Source organism: Gasterosteus aculeatus, chromosome 7, assembly GCF_964276395.1.
Source record: "Gasterosteus aculeatus chromosome 7, fGasAcu3.hap1.1, whole genome shotgun sequence".
In the NCBI taxonomy this organism is placed as follows: domain Eukaryota; kingdom Metazoa; phylum Chordata; class Actinopteri; order Perciformes; family Gasterosteidae; genus Gasterosteus; species Gasterosteus aculeatus.
The window spans coordinates 21408260-21428021 of record NC_135694.1 but is presented as its reverse complement, the minus strand read 5'-3'; the positions used below and the strand labels follow the sequence as shown (position 1 = coordinate 21428021).

Below are 19762 nucleotides of genomic sequence, written 5' to 3'. Positions count from 1 at the left end.
TGTGATGAACTTCTAAATATACAGTTGGGGAAACAGAGATGAGCTTCTTCAAGGCAACTGGAGCCTCCAGAAGCCATATTATGTGTCTGACACTCGGTTCAGCTCAGTTCGGAGCTCAGGGGCCGATGAAGGTCTGGATCCGTCCGGCCTCAAAGACAGAGTGGGGCAAAAGAACAAGCATTTTAGATTCAGCCAAATAGGTTTTTGAAATTTTAAGACAAAGGAAACTATCAGCGTGAGCTTTAGGTCACTTTTTGCCACCACAACTAGTCGGGGTGTCTAGCATTTGCTCCTCCAGCCTGTTCTGTGCAGCTGAAGCCAAGAATATTTCTCTCAAGTCAAACCAATTGTATTCGGCACTCCTTTAAAATAACTGACAAGGAGGCCTCCCTATCTAAGATGACAAAAAAGGTATACTGTGGTTTTTATTAATAGAAACAGCTCTAAAAATGCTCTACTGAAATAAAATAAAAACAACAACATTACGATGCCTACAAAGCATTCAATATTTTGAATCTCTATGCGTTTCTCTGATGTTCGAGCACACAATTCTTTCATGCTTTACTGAACCACCATAGATGAATTAAGTCAAACAAGTCACATGTTCCTTGTGCTTAGTTTCCTAAGTACTTTGCACCTGTTAACCATGTCAGACAGGTTTTTTTTTTTTTAACCACACATTTTTCAGGGACTTTCTATTTAAAAATGAATATAATCAGAGTTTGTAATCTGAGATTATCCACCATAAGAGTCTCATGTTTTCACAGGGATTCACAGTCTTCCCCCGTCGGTTGCTGCCGTCTTCTGATGGGATCAGTCATTGGTTGCACGTAGTAAAAGCCCCATGACCAGCCCCTAATGACTGCCCCGGCTTTCACCGTCTCCCCGCTCCTCCGCTGCAAACAATTGTTAAGTGCCTCTCCAAAGAGCACACATGTGGTTTGGCTTGAGTCTGTTCGACCTCCCCCACAGCTGATGCAGAAGAGCCATTGATAGCGACCAATCAGCACGTTTCCCATGATTATCATTATCAGAGGTGACAATCATGGGAACACCCTTAATGCAGTACATATCTACTGACATGCCTCGGACTTCAGACTTCAACTATCCTATGTAATCCCTTAATAATAAATTATACCTCATTCAAAATGGATGTAGCATATGAATACACGTTGGTGAAAATATTTTTTTCCCATCAAAAATAGTTTCCATCAATGTTCAGTAGAACTGCAGATGTCCAATTTTGAATTAGATTAAGAAACTTCATTTTGCCGTCCGGAAACTTAGCTAAAACGACAACAGAAAGCAGGTTTAAAGGATCAATGCAGAGGCTCAACCAGGTTGCAATAAAAATGTAAAAGTGGGGAATAAATAAATTAGTTTATATTGAGAGTGACCTGAGATATTCATATGTTTCATGTCCTACTCCCTTTCAAACTAACGGAAATGTGTGTCAGCACTGCTGTAATGTGTGGTAGTTGGAGTGGAGTGTGTGTGTGTGTGTGTGTGTGTGTGTGTGTGTGTGTGTGTGTGTGTGGGCGTGTGTGAGTTCTTGAGAATGAGAGAGAAAGAGAGCGAGAGGAGGAGGAGGAGGAGGAGAGGGAGAAGGGAGGATTGTAGAGGTGGGAGGAGAGGAGAAGTAGCAAGTGTTCACCCGAACTGAGCAGGAATACAGCGCTTATATTGAAGATGAACCTGGGGGGGGAAGGAGGTTACTGGAGGACAAGCGTCCGCTCTGCATTATCAGCCAGTGGCTGATCCTTGGACTCTCGGATTGAGCAACACTCAGAGAGAAAAAGCAGCTTCAAAATCAGTCCGAAACAAAGGCAGGAAAGAGGAGACGTGAATGGAAGAAAGCCAAGAGGGAAAAAGCAAAAAGAACGAGCTACGGCAGACTGAGTCCCATCAGTGCAACGAGGGAAAGCAGCCCTCTGGGAGGTGCAATGCTTGAGATCACTTTTAATTTAAGCTTCTAGGGAGGAGTATGAAAGATTTGTGAGAACGGGGGAAGGAGGGGGTCGTTGGGGGTGGGGAGGGTCGGAGTCAGAGGTCCAATGGGGAGTAATTGTGGTGACAGCCAGTGCAAGGGGACAAGGGTTCATGTGAGACACAGAGGAGGTGAGATATAGGGACAAAGAGAAGGAAGCGAGGGGGGACCGGCGTGGACTTCAGTATGGGTGTTAAGAGCAAAGCTGCTGCTGCTATCGTAGTCCTGCTGCTGTTCCTCGGCTCCCTGTGGATCCGTGAGTATTCCTCTGTGTGTGTGTGTGTGTGTGTGTGTGTGTGTGTGTGTGAGTGTGTGAGCTGCCATGTGGGATTTCTGTGTTGTGCTATTAATCCAGACAATCCCTCCCTTGTTTGAAATGCACGTGCTCCTGGGCAGGAATGTGTCACATGGTGGCTGCAGGATCAAACATGATGGTTACACCACTTACTGCTCACCGTTTATAATAAAAAACATAAGTATTACTAAGTGGAAGTGGGAGATGATATAGTTGTTATTTACATAAGCTCTTTAAGATAAACAATTTTTATACATGAGGAAAAATAAAAGAAAAAATAAGTATTGCTCAGTATGAAAAAATAAGACACTTGTGTAGCTATATTCAATGGGATGGTGGGATATTTTTCTCTCGGTCGGACTAGATTCAAAGATTTCAGAGACTTGAGTGAGATTTGAGAGTGCAAACTGAGCTGAAAGGAAAGTTCATTTGGGAGCATGAACAGCCCACATCTACAATAGATCACGGACAAGTTAGAAATATATGTGTTGGGTTTGAATTGAGTTTGGTAGCTCAGTGAGGGCTGATCTATGAGGAGCCGTTTAGGAATCTTACATGTAGTGTGTGAAAGCAGTTCAATAGTGAACATAAGAGTGTTTCACTAGTACGTGTACGAGTGTCTCAAGTGTAAGGTGGTCGAATACACCTGTTCCTTACCTGTGTGGTCTGGAGACCTGCCGAGGCCTCCCGACAGGAGGTCCCCAACAAAAGTGTGGATTTACTGCAGTAAATTGAATTAAATATACCATCGTTGCATTGAATGAAGTATGCTGGGAAATTAGAAATTTGTCACAGACTATAAGACCTCACGGGGCTCAATGTCATTGTAATGTTATTTTAATAACTGTAGTATAGTGTTATACGCCTTTTTTTTTACTCAAGCGTTATTACTATACACCTACTTATTCAAGTTGGGTGTAATCATTCGTTTTTAAATAACCAATAATGACTCAAATGAGAATCCGACAATATAACAAGAGGTTGCTCGTTGTAATGAACCTAAAAGTACTTAGTACCGAAATCTGCAGCTCATCTCAGCATTAAGGAGCTTTAGAGCGAGTTTCAGCTGATGGTTTTATTCTCATAACGTGCTTTTCAGATGGATTAGCCAGTGTCAGCAAACACGCTCTAACAACCCTCTCTGCTCACACAATGTTACACTACAGTTGGTTATGATATTGTAGCCTTTGCAGCTAAAGAGCTAAATATTTCTCCTGAGGTCTCATTCATTTGGTGATCAGAAGCATGACTCTTAATTGTTTGCGGAAATTGAGTCACACTGAACTCTACAAACAAATTAGATGTGCCCGAATTGTCTTGAATTGAACCAGCCGGATATCTAGGTGTAGTTATGGATTCAGACAACTATTCCAAAATGATCACCTGGAGAATATATCAAGGATTTGAGGACTTATGGAAAAGTTGTCCTCATGCATTTATCTTCAGTGGACTCCACTGTTGACTCGCTCTGGTCACGAGTCTATAAGCTGCAGCTCGAGTCCTCACTCAGACCAAGTGGATCACATCACTGTCGCTCTAGAGGCCTTCACACTGGCTTCCTGTCCAAAGAATTGACTTCAAAATCCTGCTGTTGGTTTTTAAGGAACGAAATACATGTCTAACCCTGGGGTCGTCGGGTCGTCTGGGACAGGTCTCCTCTCTGTTCCTAAAGTCAGAACCAAACATGGAGAAGCAGCGTTCAGTTTTCTGGTCCACATAAAGTATCTGGACAACAAACTCCCAGAAATCTGCTGAGACTCCGTTGCTTTAAATACTGAGGACTTTTCTGTTTGCTGCTTCCTTTAATTTAACCAGATGTAAGGAAGCTGCTTATTCAGTTCATTTAGTTCAGGGAAGTAACCTTTGTTCTGGGAATCTAAAACAGTCCTAAGAAAGACTTTTTCTACGTTCCTACAATTTAATTAATGAAACATTATTTTTTGCCCTAGGTTTTGATGGTTTTGACGGCCTTATGTGAAGCATTTTGAATACCCCTATTGTTGAAATGTGCTATACAAATATGTTCGCTCGCTTATAATTCAGTTTGTCTTATGTGTCGAATGCAGATGTTCCTGTTGTATACTCAGACCAAAAGGTCTACGATTCAACACTAACAGTGTGGACTTCTCTTGTTTCTCTTCACAATGTCTCACCGCAGAAGGAGGTTTGGATTACCAATGGGAATCTTGTTTGAAAGGATATAATCAAGTGAACACGGTAAGAGCACACAGATCATAATGCATTTCCTAACTAACTACATTTCCCCCATTAAGCTGATGTTGCAAGCAGATGGCTAATTTGAATGCAGTGAATCTCTTCTGCTTTCCCCCTTCCTTTGTCTCCTGTCAATCGCCCCCACGCACACACTCTACCCATAATCCCTCCGCCCACCCCCCGACTGGCAGCTCCACCAGCTGTACAACAGCAGTGATGGCGATGGGGCTGAGGGCCCCAGAATCATGGAGGGGTGCCCCGGTCAGACGTTCCAGGTGTCACTCCTGCTCTCCCACCTGCTGGCAGGACCGGCCTACGCCTCGGACGTGCTAATGCAGCCGTATCTGTCCAGCTGGGACGAGCTTGTGAGGTAAAACAATCAGATAAAGCGTGAGAGCTGGATTAATTTACAGCCAACAGAAAGAGATACCTCGTTTACGGCATGCTGGATTCTGTGAGATGATTCATCTTTTTCTGGTTTACTCCTCCAGGTTTATGGAGGCCCTTGGCCCCATGGTGGGACTGATTTCTAAAGAGATAGAAAGCAAGACTTCCATAATCCGTCAACTGGCCCTGTTATCAAAAGAGAGCCCTGAAGCAGAGCTGGGCCCAGATATACATTCAATAAACAGTGTGAGGACAGAGACTGGGGCAGAGAACAACCCGGAGGCCTCACAGCACACTGGCGCTTATCACTCGGTGCGCTCCATGATCTGGGTGGAGCTGAACCGAGGACTGGTGGACTTCAACCACCAGACGGACTCCGGGTGCAGGACGCTTCTGCGTCTGCACCGCGCTCTGCTCTGGTTGAAGCTCTTCCTGCAGAAGCTGGCCGAGACGCCAGCGGCCGGCCGGCTGAGGAGCCCCTCGGAGCTGTGCCGGGAGGCCTACCAGAGCACCCTCGCCAACCATCACACCTGGTTCGTCCGCCGGGCCGCCGAGCTGGCCTTCATCGCCATGCCAGAGCGGGGTTTCTTCTTCAAGTTGGTGTGCGTCCAGAGCCAGGAGGAGCTGAACGTGGTGCTGAACAGAGTGGTTCAGGCTATTGGGGAGATTTATGACAGGACGCAGAAGGCCCTGGAGGAAAACAACATGCTGGACTTGCCATAGGGAAGCGGCTCTCGGACTCGACCGTACTTGCACTGCCCTCGTGGTCTTCCCGGGCTTCACACTTAAATGTCTAGCTAACAAACGTGGTGAGAACTCCACAAGGACAAATTAATGAACTTTTTAAGGCTACAATTCACACGTGCCATACTCTCCCATCCCGAACCAAAGTGCTGCGTCGACAATCAACTGATACTGAAAGAGAGTTTGCTTTTGGCCTGTGGACAATCTTTATTACACTTTACGAGATTATGACTCGGCCGATGCCTTCAAGCAGACTAAACAAACTAAACTAAACAAAGAACTTGAACTATTTAAGCAGGAGTATCTAATAACATGGACACCACACACCCAAAGCAACCCTCTGCAATACAGCTGAAATAAATACAGCATTTGTTAAGCTGTTAATCTTTCTCAGCATTCGTCACAGGAGAGGTGAATTGCAATGATGGATTGCATCAGATTCTAGAATTCATGGTTTGTTTTTACGTTTAGAATGCAATAAAAAAATGTGCTGTTTAGCTGTAGCTAATGCTTGTTGGTTTAGAATGGTGACCGGCTCGGTCGAGATGCCTTCTGGCCTTTAAATCTGGGACCAATCCATCCCAATTAAAGATATATTATACAACACAAATCAGCATATGCTGAACAAAAGGACTAAATGATGCTTCGTAGCATCCGTGGTGTGAGTGTGAAAAATACATTTCTCTGTTGTATTTTGTAAATTTTTCTATCATGTTCATAATTATTAAATAAAAAGAAACGATCCAGATGGTCGAGTGACGTGATAACCCTGTGTAATGTGACCCACCATCCGGCAGGGGACCCGGTGCTCGGCTACAGACTAATCCTCACTTGCTTTCATCATGGTGGATGTAATCTGCCCTCTGTGAACCTCCCACCTGGACACTGTTGGTGGAAATGTTTTTTTTTTTTAAACCCTAATACAAATGCTGTTCCTCTTCATTTTATCTCTTTGTTTGTAGGTAAATATTAAATTAAATGGCTTAAATACCAGAAAAACTCCTAATCCGAAGCTTATCAAAATGTTGCATATTAAAGAGGATTTACATCAAATGTGTGTGTAACAGAGAGAATAGAATGTGTAAGAATCCATCACCAGTGCTCCCCGTGATCGGAATATTTCAAACCCACAAATACCTCTAACGCCACGTAATCTGGACTTTACTGGACCGTGCTCTCTCTTTCTGATGAGAAAGGGAAGAAAGGACAGATAAGAATAGAGCCTGAGGACTCGGAGTGAGCAGGACACAGGAGCTGCATGAAGGTCAGGGAGCGGAAGCGCACTTCAGCTGTAATCTTGTCAAGCAGCTGGCGGCAAACTAAAGTAAAGCGGCCTCCACAAGGAAAAAATGAAGAATACCAACTAAAACAGTCGACACATTTCAAAGCTCTGGCCGATCATTATTCATGTTTCTGAATGACTACTTGTACTAGAATACAACCGACTTGTACAACTGACCTTTAACCTTCACGGTGTGTAGGAGGATGCCTTGTTGCTGGTGGAATTTCCACTACGTAATCACCGTTTGATACTCTGCTCTTGCACGCCGAGGCTGTGAGGTTAATCGGTGACTCTAAATGACCCGTAGTTGTGTGAGAGAATGGTTTGTCTATGTGAGCCCTCGATGTTAGCGCGGATGGATTCCAGTCCCCCCCCCATGTGACCCTCTAAGAACAGGCGGTAAAAGAAGAGGACTAACTCACTATTGAGGGCTAGAAAGATGCAAAGTCTGAAAGTCAAAGTCAACCTAACGCTGCTATCTCTAATCCCACGTGCGGTCTAAAGCGTGCTTACATAACTCTGGACAGCCGTCAAATGAGAAAGAATTTGACTTGTCGTTGGCCGCGGCCCACTGAGCAGCCGGGGTCACAGTGGGCTGGGTCTGACCTGTGGAACATCAGCAACACGTGATGCAACAGTTAGTATCTCTGCAACACAATGCATGGACACCTGTGACATCATGTCAACATTGTCATATCCGTACACACAGTTGATAATCCGTGTCAAAGAAAATGACCATTTGTCATCATCAATTACTCAATGAATGTGGAAGTTTGCCAGAGCTGGATTTGAGTACATGAAGGTCAGGTTTAAAAAAAGAAACACGATATCAAGTTATGTTAACAAAGTCTCAATTGCAAGTGCAATATAATCAAAATGTTGTTTATCCAGTCGTATGTTTAATGCCGTTACTTCCCAAACAATTTAAATCTTACTAATTAAATAACTTCTCACACTCTCCGTACTAGAATTACCGATGCGCGATGTCGGTGCATGAGACAGTAGAGGAAGAATTTCAAGCAGTAAGATTTGGGTAAAATACCAAAGTTTAAGACACAGATGTTTTTGTATTTTTGCTGTTGTTAGACATGGATTCCATTAACCGCACGTCATGAAGGATTAGCCCATGATTTACAAAATCCTTCTCTCATTCCATTATGACACCATACATGACTGAGAAGCAACAAATACGCGGCAGCCCAATTTCCCTTAAATTACATTTATTTATTTCTCTATGTTGGTTTGCAGTAAACATGAGCAAAAATATACATACAGTAAGAGCAAAAAAAAGAAGATCCAGAATAGAATCATCATCCTTTTGGGGCAAGAGAATGTCAACAGAATTTCATGAATTTCTCGCTTTAACTATCCCTACACCGCCGTCTCAGGCAATACAGCGGTGTAAGACAAGGGGTTACGTGGGGGAAAGGAGGTTTGTTGAAATGATGCCTTATTTGAAGCGTGAATAATGATCTCTCTGACATTTGCACTGTGCAGGGTGCTAGTGATGGTCTGAAAAGTTCATGAAGGTTTAGACATTGAAAGTTCTTTCTGATGTATTCAAGATTCAAACCATATCAAAATAAGTTTCTACATTAAAAAAAAAGTTTCCAACCAAGCTGCTAACATCTTGCCATTTGTTGAACAATTAATAGATAGCTCCCACAACATGATACAATCCAAGTTCATAAATTCTCTCCACTTTACAACAAAATAACAATAAAAATCTCTTTTATAAATAAAACTTCACTTCATATTCCATCATGATAATGGACACTGGCTAAATTGCCTTACTGCGTTTATCTTTACTCTCTTCCCTTTGTCTTTCAGGCTCTTGATGATAAACCGAGTTAAAGCCTTTATAATAAATACACACAGCCCCTCAAGAAATAAATGTATTGCTTTTATAGGACATCTCCAAATTATCACAGAAAAAAAACATAGAAACGGAGATAACAGGAAATAACATTCTGGGACACTGGGTAATAACACTGTCTATCCACCAAGAGGCACTGTTATGTTGTAGTGAAACACGTTCGTCTTGTGCGTCGTATCATTTTTATTATTATTATTTGTATCATTATTACATAAGGGTGGACCTTTAAATAACACAGGGCGCCCTAACCCTCTGCTTGGATCCTATAGTATCCCTGGTGAGGATTTTTCAATGGAGCACCAATAAATTCAATTTAAACTGCCATGAAGGTCTTTGGTTGAAGAACTAATCTCCACATGCACATGAGTAAAATGAGAATGGCCAATTAGGTCGTGAAGCAGAAGATTTGATTTGCCACGATGGGATTTAATAGGATTCAATTTGAGAATGATTAGGGTAAAATTGGTATGAATGCATTTTTTTTTTATAATGAGGTTTGCTTTATACATTTTGAAGACAGTGAATGAAGCGTTTGACACGAGGAGGAGGAGCAACAAAGTAGGTTAAAGAAGTTGAGCGTGCCTGCTCTGGATTAGTGAGACCAGATTAAGAGATTAAGTAAGTGTTGTAGGAAAGCCAGAGGAGAAATACATGAACTGCTCGGTGAATGGTCAAAAAAAATTAAGAAATATTATTCAAAGAAGAAAATATTTGTTTTGTTAATTTCCTACAGGACAAGAAAACTACCAATTTATGTATTCAAAGACTCTAGCAACTATTAAAAGAATATGTAAACTCTACCGTTTGATCTTCTGGACAGAAATTGTTGAGGATGAGAACACGTAAGAGTGAAAGACGGCGCAAAAACAAACAGTGGAATCTATTTATGATACATATGAAATAGATGCAATAAATGAAATATATATAAATATTTGTGTTTAAACTAGTTAAAATGGAGACACAAGAAAACAGCTCTTGGTTCAGCTTTAGGAATAACTTGATAGACACAGTGACAGCGAGTGTAACGTCTGTTTTGCCGTTTTCATTTGATATTCACGGAGTGGCTTGAAGGCCTGCGAAGCATTACCGTTGTTTAGCCTCTTGCTGATTGGCGGCTGTGTTTTTTTTTTGTCCAATTAAGGTGATGTTGTAAGACGTCTGAAGCATGACTGACGTCTCCTTTCATAATAGTTGATCTGACATTGGAACCCGAATATGAACGACATCTGTTTCAAACTGTGCTCTCAGGTCAAACCACCCGTTTCAATATCAAATGATCCAAAAATAATGATCATAAAATAAACGTTGTCTTATCCAAAGAACAGACTCAGGCATTCCTAATGTATGCCACTTAATGAATATTGCACATCGCATGCAACTTCCCGACCTACAGTATGAAATGGGACCCGTAAAAGGAGCACACTCACAAACACACACACACACACACGCACGCACACGCACACACATGCACAAGCATACAATCTTAAAGGTTTTTACCTCTCCTGTAACTTTTTTGAGATGTCTATCTTACAGTATTCAAATTTTCAAAAATACACACTTGCTGTGTGTAAGGTTCAGTAGATGACAGTGTGGCCGCCCCTGGTGGTCTGTAGTTTACCATTAGTTTGTTTCACACATAGCAGAGAGGTGGGACATTGGGGCCTTCTGCCCTCGTAGCACGCTAAAGACAATACACACATGCAAAATGGCTTCACCTCACGCATCAAGATATATGAAACTCTGTTGGATTATTCTTTGAAGTGCAACAAAATAGACGTACAGATATAAGGTTATGATACCGTATAAATACTGTAGGTATACACATTTTGTATGGTGAGTTGTGTATATTTATAGAGGGTTACTCTATAAGGCGGCAGCAGGAGGGGAGCAGCAGTAAAGTGTTAATGTTGCTGATCCTTGCAAACTTTGGAAACACATGTTCACATCCTTTTCATCCCATAGCTTTTCATGCAGTATAAATAGACTTCACCTGAAACTAATCTACAGAAAAGAATTTGTCCCAATGCTCACAGACAGAAAGAAATGACAGAACTACCACCCTTTTATTCTTGCCCTATATCATCATACAACTGGACCAACAATTTCCTCCAACATTTGGGGTGGTTGTAAACAATCCGTAGAAAAGGGTGTGAATACTGACATTTGTTTCTGAGAGTGAAGAAAGTAGTTTTCAGGAGAGGAAAATGGTCGACCTATTTAGTGTTGATCCTCAGCTTGAAAGATACCCTTCCGGCAAACTTGTCTCTTTCACTTCCAATGGGAATGTTAGTGGCGTTGATCCTGCACTCAATGTTGACATCTTCATTGGTAGTAATGTTAAGGAACTTAACGGCAACCAAAGGCTGAGAGTAGTTCACCTGCAAAAACATGGCCCAGGACATCTTTAACAACCTGCATTGTGTCCGGTATTTAACAGACTGTATAGCTATATGTGTGTTAGCTACCCGGTTATTATAAGCAATATTTGCTATTGATTTTATACAAAATCTTACCTGAGCTTTCTTGCCATAGTACGGGTAGTACATGAGGTTAAAAATGCCATTTGGAGGGAAGTATACCATCTCTCCAATTTTGTCAGTGTCTTCTCTCTGAGAGAATGAAACAACTTCATGAGTTACAGGCACTACATATATGTTGAAGAGGAGAAATTGAGCACGGCAAATCTAGTTTGGTCTCAATCAAATCCCCAAAATGCCCACAATCTAGTTCAGTAGTCCATTTAATGCAATATTTATATACATACTGTATATACAGCTAAAATGCACACTACTGCGTATGTTCTAATGCAATCTAAAGTCTAAAAAACACGGGTACCGTTCTGTTCTTACCCATTGATCTTTGCCAATTTTGTATTTCTGAGAGTGAGCAAATGAATGAAATGCAATGGCAGGTGAAAAGGGAAAAGAAGAGGCGCATGCAGAGGTGGTATAAGTGACATGCAATGCAGATATGATAGTTGAGATGATAGAAGCACAGACATCAAAGGTGAGTGATGAGAGTGAGGCACACAAGCCTCAACACATGTGAAAGACAAAAGGGAATTACCTTGGCAGCACAGGTGACAAACGGAGCCTGTCCATCCTTCCCTGGCAGCATCCCAATTACCTGGAGAGACAGTGAGTCAGCATGAGTCCAGCAATATTCCCATTTTACATGTGTTTTTTCCTTTAAGATGAATAGAAAATACATTTCTAAAACACTTGGAAATATGCCAAAAATGAATAATAAATGCAGTAACCAAGGGACTGTTATCGTCATGCTAACTTTTCAGTCTGGGATATACTGGGATATTATTATTTGCAACCACTTTCATTATCTCAGTCACTGTGTCTCCTAGCAACACCATCCCTTTTCCTTCCTTCGTTCTCTTTCATACCCGATTCAGCTTGATGATGATACATGGCTGGCCAATCTGGTATCCATAGTAACGATCATTGATTCCAGAGCAGGCCTCCAGAATGGTGCGGTTGAACTGACAGGAGCGCTTCGGGTTGTTCTTCACATCACCGTTGTCCTCCTGCAGGAAGTACTCGTCTGGGGTGCACTCTTTATTCTTCTCAGTCTGGAGGGAGTTGTTGTAGGCTGCAGGGGCGGGGAGGACATACATTTGGTTTGTATGGGCTTATGATTTCAATGAAGCAATGGTAAGAGACAATCTCCTACTCCTGTCTCTTATTATGTAAAACTATTTATTTTAGATTGCTGGATAATCCACGGCGGTAAGCTTTTTGAGTCACTGTACGAGATGCCGAGAGCCAGACTTACGTGTCAGGAATTTGTCCAGGGCCTGAGCGTACAAGTCCCAGGTCTCAGTGTTCCGGGTGTCATAGACAATCTCATAGGTCTCATCTGATTTGGGTCTAATCACCATGCCTGCACAGGAGAGACAGCAGGGGTTTCACGACACTGCGCCACAGGCCATGACCTGTGTCTGCACAATTTGTATTGTTAGCTACTGCACCTGGTGTGGCGAGCCTGTCTTGCCAGGTTGGTTTGTAGTCGTCCAAAGTCTGCAGCATGACATACATGGTGAGTGCAAACAAGCCGGCCAGGAAGATGTAGAAAACTACATAGAAGAGAAGAATCAGACCTGCAGACAGAGAGAAGTTGGTTGTATTATCATAGATAATGTATTCAGCTCAATAGACCGTATTCCTTTTGTACATTGAAACTTGCATGCTATTCAACAGGAGATAACTAGGCCTCTTTAGAAAAGCTAAATTATGCGAATATAATTAATCATGCAAATATTTATTATTTCAATAAATACATTTGTACAATACATTGGTCGTTTACTCTGTTGTATTATTCACTGACACTTTCAAAAAAACAGTTTATTCCAAAATACACTTGTTTGTGCTGGTGGCGGTGCATTATAATGAAAGCTTTTTGATTGGTCCATGAAGGCTAAATTAGCTCCATCTGCAATTTTGTGTAAGTGCAGTCATTTCATGATTACTGTAATGCACGTTTTTAAGTAGGAATAATCTATTTAGATAATGGAATCAGTTTATTTTATTTAAATGTAGCTGCAGTACAGTTTCTGTGTGGTCACTTTCGGATGTTCACAGGAGGCCAGTTAATCCTCATTAAACTATAAAACCATCTCTCACTTACTCTCTCACACACAAACATGGGTTTGCCATCCTTTACATACCTAAAATAGAACTGCACAATATGGTCGAGAATTAAGACAAACTGATTAAGTATTTGCTCAAAATGATGCATCCATTAAACCAAGACTGAAAGGCTGGTCTCTGAATCTCAAAGCGATTCCCTGTCCACAGAGGGGGAGGACCGGTGACAGGGGAGGATATAGGAGGAGGGAGAACAAGGACCCCCTGGAGACTGGGCCTCAGGGTCAAGAGATTACAGGCTATCATTGACTAGACCTATTTCAACAACAGTGTAATAAGACCACGGTGATAATGTTACATGGGCTGCAGCTATGTACTACACAGTAAAATCGCCAGTGTTAATACAACACTTAAAGAGTCAATTTTAACACTACCTCAGTGAACATATGGTCCCTATCTACAGAGTGTTAAATGTACACTGAACACAGAGTTAAATTTCCAGAGTCAATTTTACTCTGGTAAGAGTTAAAATTTTACACTAGGTGCAGTGTAGTGTAATAATATTAACTCTAAGAAGTGTCAATCAAGTTTTACACTATGTAAGAAGTAACACCCATAGTGTTATTCACATGTAACACTAAAGAGTTATAAAAGAAATAACCTTTCCAGTGTTAAACCTACTTTACACTATGTTGATTATGAAATCACTCCAAAGAGTGTTGATTTTTAACCAACTCCTACCAGTGTTGCATATCTATGCAGGGGGAAAAACACACAGACAATTGTATCCATACTGTAATACATATTTATTCCAAGGAAACATGAAATATTGGCATCAAAAGTAAACCTAAAACATGTAAAGCTCACATCTTATCACAGTGGCAAAGATCTTGGTTGGTGCTGGATGACAGGAATGTTTTGATCAACATGATGGTATCTGCAAAGACAGCAAACTGAAATCAACATTATGATCTACAACCCCATACAAGCTGACAACCTGAAAATACCCTATTTCAGCTTTAAAAATTACAAACACAACTACATTTTCGGTCAAGTACATCAACTTATTACTTACCACCAGAGCACCACAGTACATTAAAGAACAATCTGAAAGAAAAAAGGAAAATATACATATTAAGTAACTACGTAACTACGTAGACCCCTCCGCCGTAGCCTGACGTGCACCTCCGAAAAGATCTAACTGCGAGTCGAGTTGACGTGGATCGCAAGTGCTGTGATTGGTCCGCTCAGAACGTAATTTGCGGCAGTTGCTGACATTTGAAAGTATCGAAAGTGCACTTGCTCGTCCAGGTCCCTCAGTGGGTGAACCAGTGTTGTAAATTCACGTCTTCTCCGTAGCCTGCGCTTCAATATGAGCTTCGGCTCACCAAGGATTCGGCACCCGCAGAAACACACAGCCACACCCGCCGCCGCCGTAACGTGGAAGCATAAATTAAGCTTACAGCAGCTACAGCCATAGACATAAAGAATAGACATCGACCGCTGCTGCCTAGTGGTGCTGACGAGCCGCGGGGCCGCCAGCTTGGACCGGTCACCCGCTCCACTCAGTGCCAGCTGGCGCAACGAAGTGTCAGCGCGTCACTCGCTGAATACAAAAGCGGATGTTCACGGGATTTTGTAGGCATGACACCGAAAACATGATTCGGCGTATTTTAATATTCATAGTAGTTGTAACAGTAATAATATTCTGGTATATAATATAATAATAAATATTTGTTTGCGCCTCAGCAGCCAGTGCAGCGTCTACTCTTTATATGTCTATGGCTACAGCAGCAGCTAACGTGAACCGAGCCTCTCGGAGCCGCGGCTCCGTTCACGTTAACTGGGTCGACTCGGTGCATTCCGCCGTCTGCCGGTGAACTAGCGGGTCCTATGAGCACGTCCGCATGTCCGCGACATGTCCCGCTATGCTCGACCAAAATTGTGACGCTAAAGCGATTTGCGCCGGCTCAAATAGAAATAATAAATAGGACTGCTTCAACGAATTTTTGTCGTCATTTTACTGAAATAAATGTGCAAGCATGACACATAACACACCAGGACAGCTCGTCCTCGCTGACATTAACGTTACCTCGTGTCGTTTTTGTTCAGTTTGGTGTTGCGAGTTCAGACATGTGGCTGCTACATTTAAGCTAACCACCCACCCGATAATCACGTTAGCCATTTGAAATTCGGTATTTGAAGACACGAACCCAACATTGACTAGTGTGGTGAATGAAAACGTCCCTTTATTCTTATACAGATTCTACTGGAATGAAGAAAAAGAACGGGAATAGTTTATAGTAGAAAGACTTACCACAGTATTTCGATGCGAGGAAGATGGCGATGCCAGAATCCACATTCTCAGTTTGACCGGGAAAGTTGGTGGGCGGGGCTTTCCAGAGTATTTTTTGTGATACTCTGGAAGGTATCTTGCTCTAATCAGTGTTGAATCAGGGCCTGAGAGAGTCAATAACACTGACAGAGTAAAACCTCTGTTAACTCCGATTATTTTCACCAACACTGGAAGTTTTCTGGTTCAATTTTACTCTGTCCATTGTTGGAAGAACTCCGGAAGAATTAAAATAGTTTGACACTGCCTTTTTGACACTGGCAAATTTACTGTGTACGTTCTCCCTTCTTATTAATCGCTGCCAAAATAACATCTCCCGATTGCTTGTTTGTCCCAATTAACAGTTGGAAACTGAAGGATAATACATTTGCATAATATTTAAGGAGCTCCGTATAGACATCAAAATGACAGCTTCTCATGAACTGATGTGTTTCATCACCGTCTCAAACATTTAATTGGAAAATGTAATAATCTGTAATATTGTGCCACCGTCACATCTGTATTATATTTAAGGCACAGAGGTTAGATGACATTCCGGCGTTCTTGCATACATCGAGAGCAGAAGGACATAAGTCGCCCTTTTCCATGACACATCGCTCATTTTGAGCATCAACACCTGAGGCCTTCGTTGTGGCCCCCGGAGTGGAGCTGTCTTGCTGCAGCTGCCTCCCCACTCAGCAAGGCCCACAGGAAAGCGCGACTAAAGGTCAAGAGGAAGCTGCTCCACTCGGGGAATTACTGAGGGGCATCTTGATGATTTAGAGCTTGCGTGTGTGCTTGCATCTAATTGCACCAGAGTCATTGTAGTCTGAGGTGAAATGATTGAAAGGCTGAGTGAAATATCTGTTGAATGGAAAAGACCCAAGCTGAGTCATTAAATATTTAAAGAGCCAGCCCTCAAAGCCCCGGACCGAGCCGGAGGCGCTACAACGAGAGAGGCATCAGAGATGAGATGTGACAAAACAAAATGTTAAAGTCTTTTTCTATGTCATCCGGAGGGGATGTGGTGCGATCCGCAAATATGACCCCACCCAGGGGAGACGGGATGTGACCACGTGCATATGGGTTCATGCGTGCTGGCAGGGTGGCTTTCCCCCTGGCAAAGAGGGTGTTAGGTTCACAGTCCGCCCACTCGGTCCATGCCGATGATGGACAGTGAAGCATCTCGCTTTCACCCTTTTTTTGTTCGACGGCAGTTGAAAGCAACATACAAAAGACCAGGTTGGGATGGATCAGCATCCCATTCTTTATTCAATAATAATAAAAATGATAGCAGGAGGTTTCTCTATCGTTTCAAAATTAATAAAGAGGACACGCTGTTCATTTGATTTGTAAATTTGTGATCAAACAGATCTCCCAACTAAAATGAAGTGTTGTGGAGAAAGAATTGAATATGGAATAAATGATATCATTATAAACTTGTGTACGGTCTACAATCTTAGACCGAGACCACCGTCTGGGTTTTGTATTTGGCCCTTTAATGCTCTTTTCCTGTGCTGCAATACGAGCCTGTTGTTCTTTTTTTGATTATGGGATGTGCAGTTCGATTTTTAATGGAGGTAGTTGTTTGAACATGTTAGGCTGGTGGCAATATAACATCACAATTACAGGAGCGTTGCGTTTTATCAAGGCTATTTCCATATCGTTGCATCTCTTTACACAAAGCAGAACACACACAAGCAAGTGTTCTGCGTTTCATCCTCAAAGAAGCCTTTGATCCAAGGATCTGCAACGTGAACAACAAATTTGCTTTTTTCTGAGGGCGTATTGGTGTGAGTGGGTAAAGGAAATGGCAGAATGGACAGTGAAAGACGTGGACCTGGTGGTAGGGTAAGTGCAATGTATGCATCATGAGGACAGTGGGAAAATGCTAAGGTTTAGCCGACCTGCATGTAGTGGCTGACCACAGAAATAGCCTCATTAACAAGCCTTAGAGAGCACAGCTTAAAAAGGCCACCAGACCTCAAAGCACCTGGGACGCACTGAGCTGGATTAACAAGGATTCAAGCAAAGGGAGCTGTGGTCAATGATTCCCACCGTGGCACCTATATTCTCTTTCAGAATTGCTACAAAGACAAAGATGCCATGTCACTGAGATTCTTCCCTCCGTTTTAACATGATCAGAAATATGCTAAATTCCTGAAAGTGGTTTACTTTCCTAGACCTCACCCTCTGCATTGATAACCCCCTCCCATCAACCAATGAAGTCATTAGATTAGGATTAAATCCCACACTGATTTACACTCACTGGTAAGGGCTGGGTTGGAGGTGATACAAATAGCTTTCGGCCCAGGGCTTTAGCCAGATTAAACCGCTCCAATGTCATTAGAAGAGAGCCATATGCGCCCTATCATTTCATGAATCTTTGAGGTCCTTGCAGGCTGGTCGTACGGCGGAAAGTGGGACAGCAAGTGGCAATGCTCCAGTGTCACCGATAGGCTGGGATTGGGTCTTCCTTATAATCTCAGGGGGGGGCAAAGCCTTGAAAATGAATGACATCATGGTGAAAACTCATGAAACAAAGCTGCAGGCCCACACACCTATTTATAGTTAACCCCGACAGCCCTTCTCCCAGGCGGAAAATGAAGAAGGAGAATCCATGTCAACGCCTGCTGAAGCCGATGATGTGCACTTTGTGAGGGAACCTGTCTCAGCAGCACTGCAGCAGTCTAGCTAATTGAAACGTAAAATAAGACCATATGCCTCCACCCATAAACTGGCCGCATTGCGCAGAGAAAGCGGTGCCGTCAATTATTTAATAAATAAAGCGACCGGGCAAGAGGGATTTTTCCTCCCTTGGCTTCCACGGTACCGCATTCAGGTTCCATTTCAGCATCAGACTAAAGAGGACAGCGACGGCTTCCACTCGCCTCACAGGCGGAAAAACAATCAAACAAACTGCAGGGTTGTGTTAATGGTTTCTCTGCAATCGATGCCCCAGTCGCACGCTTTCAAATCCTCTAGTGGGGCTTTTGGGGAAGGCTTAAGAGCCAGCGGCCAAGACCCGTTAACAGAGCCTTGTGTTTGCTGCATTGCTGTGGCCGGACTGTACTCACCCCAGCTGCTAGCCGTCCTGCCCAGGAACTCCCTCGTCCTCGGGTTCCAGATGTACTCCTTCCACCCGCTTTTTTCTCCGTCTTTTGACATTTTGTCATGCAAGTTTGAAGCCCTAAATCCGAGTAAACGCGCCCTGCTTCGGATGGGAACAATTGGCCAAGCGGAGCAGAGAGAGAGAGAGATCTACGGCTATGGGATTAAAGGAGGTAAGTAGACCGACCTACTGCAGTGGCCGGGCAGTACAAACTCTTCTTTAGACGATGTGGTCAGAGAAAGAGGGCCAGAGAAATAAAGAAGTCGCGTTTCTGCTCACTAGCGCACACCTAATATCTGCCCTCCCCCCGGTCCTTCTCTGCATGCCGCAGAGTTTTGATGAGTGGTGCAGAAATCTAGTGATACTGCGGTAAAGCGCTGCTTCCGCCTCTCTCAATCCGCCCCCCCACCCACCCGTCTCTGTTCCCGGCAGAGCAGGTCCCGCCCCCTCCTCCCGCCTCGGCCAATCAGCTGCACCGCACCTCCCCTCATCGTTGGCCCAACGCGTGGAAGATGACCAGTGAATCGTGTGCAGGTTGAAGGGCGTCTTTTCATTGGCGTTCAGGGCCACGACGTCACGTCCCTCACAGAAAAACCGACATTACGCCCCACTGATATTTCTAAAGGATTCTATAGGTTTTCTGTGGTTTCCAGTCATAAATCGTTGTCCCCTTTGTTGCGTTTAATTATCTATCATATTAACATATTACCATTATATTATAATTACACAGGGAGGTAGTTCATGGATTAATCTGTCAGAATAAAATACAAACCTACCCTTGAGTCATATGTCAACTGTAAAAACTATTTATGTATAAACTCTTTTTACTCTACATGCGTTTTATTTATTTTTTTACATTGGTTGCCGATTGAGAGCTACAGGTAACACGGGTTGTATGTTGCATTTAACTGAGATTAAAGCCAAGAAACTAGGAA

At 42.9% G+C, this 19762-nt stretch overlaps 2 protein-coding genes and 1 long non-coding RNA gene across 5 annotated transcripts; 1 reads left to right on the top strand and 2 right to left on the bottom strand.

The window, feature by feature from the left end:
* The first annotated feature begins 1532 nt into the window (after positions 1 to 1532).
* Positions 1533 to 6373, top strand: gltpd2b (glycolipid transfer protein domain containing 2b). Of its 2 annotated transcripts, none has more exons than XM_040183017.2 (4): positions 1533 to 2243; positions 4441 to 4499; positions 4688 to 4866; positions 4988 to 6373. In XM_040183017.2, the coding sequence occupies exons 1-4, from the start codon at positions 2174 to 2176 to the stop codon at positions 5604 to 5606; spliced, it is 927 nt and encodes a 308-aa protein (XP_040038951.1). In that variant the 5' UTR covers positions 1533 to 2173; the 3' UTR covers positions 5607 to 6373. The 2 variants fall into 2 exon arrangements, with proteins under 2 accessions (XP_040038951.1, XP_040038952.1); XM_040183018.2 differs by having other exon boundaries at positions 1908 to 2243; positions 4591 to 4866.
* A 1739-nt stretch (positions 6374 to 8112) lies between these two features.
* On the bottom strand, positions 8113 to 19257 carry atp1b2b (ATPase Na+/K+ transporting subunit beta 2b). Of its 2 annotated transcripts, XM_040181529.2 has the most exons (8): positions 18793 to 19257; positions 12768 to 12896; positions 12572 to 12679; positions 12183 to 12388; positions 11852 to 11911; positions 11635 to 11661; positions 11299 to 11394; positions 8113 to 11163 (listed from the first exon to the last, which is right to left on the bottom strand). In XM_040181529.2, the coding sequence occupies exons 1-8, from the start codon at positions 18881 to 18883 to the stop codon at positions 10999 to 11001; spliced, it is 882 nt and encodes a 293-aa protein (XP_040037463.2). In that variant the 5' UTR covers positions 18884 to 19257; the 3' UTR covers positions 8113 to 10998. The 2 variants fall into 2 exon arrangements, with proteins under 2 accessions (XP_040037463.2, XP_040037464.2); XM_040181530.2 differs by lacking the exon at positions 11635 to 11661.
* On the bottom strand, positions 14169 to 15903 carry LOC144410190 (uncharacterized). Its single transcript, XR_013468076.1, has 3 exons — positions 15701 to 15903; positions 14459 to 14490; positions 14169 to 14320 (listed from the first exon to the last, which is right to left on the bottom strand). It is a non-coding gene; the product is annotated as an uncharacterized LOC144410190 (long non-coding RNA).
* Positions 19258 to 19762: the final 505 nt, after the last annotated feature.